Here is a 2,533-nt window from a genome sequence, read left to right on the forward strand (position 1 = left end):
ACAGTAGTGATAAAAACTAGAATTAGAGAGAATTAGAAACAAAGTGAAGAACAGGGGAGAAAAATAAATAAAATAATATAAGAAATATTAGATAGGACTAAACAGGATTTGAATAGATACGAAGGGAATATGTATGTAACTGGAGTGTGATTGAATGTATAAAAGGTATATATGGAATATGCATGATGTTATATTGTAATCAATACAAAAGAAAAAGTGTTAGAAAAGTTTGTATCAGACAAGTCGCACCTTGTCTAATGTTTTTAAATTGTATATTTTACTACCAGGTAGTAAAAAAATGCTTTAAAAAGTAAAAAAGAGGTTCCAAAGATCACAGCTCTGCCGCGCGATTGTCAGAACCTTTTTTTTTTACTTTAATTATTCTGCCTTTTCCTTTCTCCTTCAGACCTCAACCTCTTTTTTTTTTTTTTTTTTTTTTATTCAAAAAGTTTTACAAAAAATTTTTCCCTTTCCCCTCGTCCCCTCCCTTCGCAACCCCTCCCCGACTTCCCGGAACGAACACAAGGTATAGTTAAAGATAAAACAAACATATGCTAAAAATTTTCGTCCCAACTTAATTATACCCCTACAATCATCAGTTCCTAACTTCCCCCCAAAGCAATCAAACATAATACATCATAATCATTCAAAAACAGTCTGATAACTCTTAGTCTGATATCTACGTTGAATATAGTCAATCCATTTTTTCCATTCCTTTAAGTATCTTTCTTGCGTATTGTCTTTCAAAAAGGCTGATATCTTCGCCATCTCAGCCAAATTGGCAACTTTCAATATCCATTCTTGTATTGTTGGTACTTCTTTTTTCTTCCAATATTGTCCTATTAATAATCTTGCTGCAGTTATTAGATTTAAAATCAATTTAGTCTCAATTACTGTACAATCCGTAATAATTCCCAACAAGAAAAATTGCGGCAGGAACTTTATCTTCTTTTTCAGAACATTTTGTAAAATCCACCAAATTTTTATCCAAAAGGCCTTTATGTCCTTACAAGTCCACCAAATGTGAAAGTATGTAGCGTCATCACAATTACATCTCAGACCTCAACCTCTTGAAGGGTCTTTATGATGTTAAATTCCTACCGCTATTTCGTTAATGCCAATTATCTAATACTTCCTGAACACCTCAACCAGTGAAATATCAAAAACTTAATTGTCCCATACACTATATAATAAACACTACTTTTCCAGTACAGTGTTTGCAATGACGTAATTTTAATTTTTGTTAATTTTTAAAAATTGTATCTAAGCACACCAATCTGATCAACATACACAAAGGGAACTGTGTTCTTTAAGATACCAGGTATTACCAGTGGGCAAATTTTATGTAACATAATTTTAAAAGGACTGCGTAAAAACACAGAAAATACAGAAAGTAGAGCCAGTGTGGCACTTTAAGAAAAAGCAGAAGAATCGAAAATGCGGATGTCTTGGGCTGGGGGTGCCTTCATTAGTATTCCACTGCTGACAGCAGCTAATACTTCCAGGCAAATGACCAGCAGACAACACCAAGCCATATACTGTGTGATAAAATGCAGCCTTTTCTTTAGCTTCATAAGGCATCCTTCCTTGAAGAGTTTCTCTGGTTGGTTTAGGTCACCATTGCAATCCAAGAAAGTCTTTTTGCAACAGCTTTCTGGAACAAGGACACGTCCACTCTGGAGAGGCTTGGGGAGCCCTTCTGTCCAGTCAGTATAACTGTAGATCCCACAACACTTCAGTTGTTTGTGGACGGAATCCACCATCTCAGTGCCGCAATGATGTGGAGAACTCCAGTTGTATCGGTGAAAAATGTGATCCAGGCTGCTTTGCAGTTGGTAGCATGCTTTGGCAGAATAGACTTGGGTCATGGCCACCGAGGAAGTTTCCAAGCAGAACAGGACCAGCAGCAAATACATTAGAATTCCTTGGCTGTAATGAGAACTTCTCACAGGGAGGTAGATTGCCAGCAACCCAGCTGGGAAAAGCAAAGCAGCAGTCAGGATAGCCAGCCAACCCGGCAGAAGGAAGAACGGGTTTGGAAAGAAAGCTCCATAGCTTTTGTAGGTAAGGATGACAAATAGTCCTCCAAACAGCAATAGCAAGGAAGCTCCCCAAAGAAAGAAACCAACGAAAGTCAGAACAACTTTAGGTAAGGCTCTGTCCCAGGACTCGGTGCCAAGCACTAAGAAAGGATTGAAATTAAGGTTATGCCAAATCTGTCTGATTTTACAATATTTCATTATAATCCTGTGTACATTCTTCCTTTCCTTTTTCCTCTCCACCTCGCTCCCTCCTTCCAGAAATACCTCCATCTTTAGGCAGCTGCAGATAAGATTCAACCTTGATCTCCAATGAGTTACAGTCTCTGTTCTTTATAGTTTTGCAGCCCTCATCCTGCAAAGCTTATGACCCCAGTGCTCATTAGAGAAACTGTGTTTGTTCATACCTCACATAAAACATGGTTAGTCCAGTCAGTTTCTTGAATAAATCCTAATCTTTTATAAACCACATTAGCTGGGTTTGCAAAGCGTTC

At 37.6% G+C, this 2,533-nt stretch overlaps 1 protein-coding gene across 1 annotated transcript; it reads right to left on the bottom strand.

Moving 5' to 3' along the window:
• Positions 1-1,412: 1,412 nt before the first annotated feature.
• Positions 1,413-2,312, bottom strand: LOC131190684 (tetraspanin-3-like). Its single transcript, XM_058168043.1, has one exon. The coding sequence runs from the start codon at positions 2,310-2,312 to the stop codon at positions 1,413-1,415; it is 900 nt and encodes a 299-aa protein (XP_058024026.1).
• Between the last annotated feature and the right edge of the window lie 221 nt (positions 2,313-2,533).

Source organism: Ahaetulla prasina, chromosome 2, assembly GCF_028640845.1.
Source record: "Ahaetulla prasina isolate Xishuangbanna chromosome 2, ASM2864084v1, whole genome shotgun sequence".
Classification (NCBI taxonomy): domain Eukaryota; kingdom Metazoa; phylum Chordata; class Lepidosauria; order Squamata; family Colubridae; genus Ahaetulla; species Ahaetulla prasina.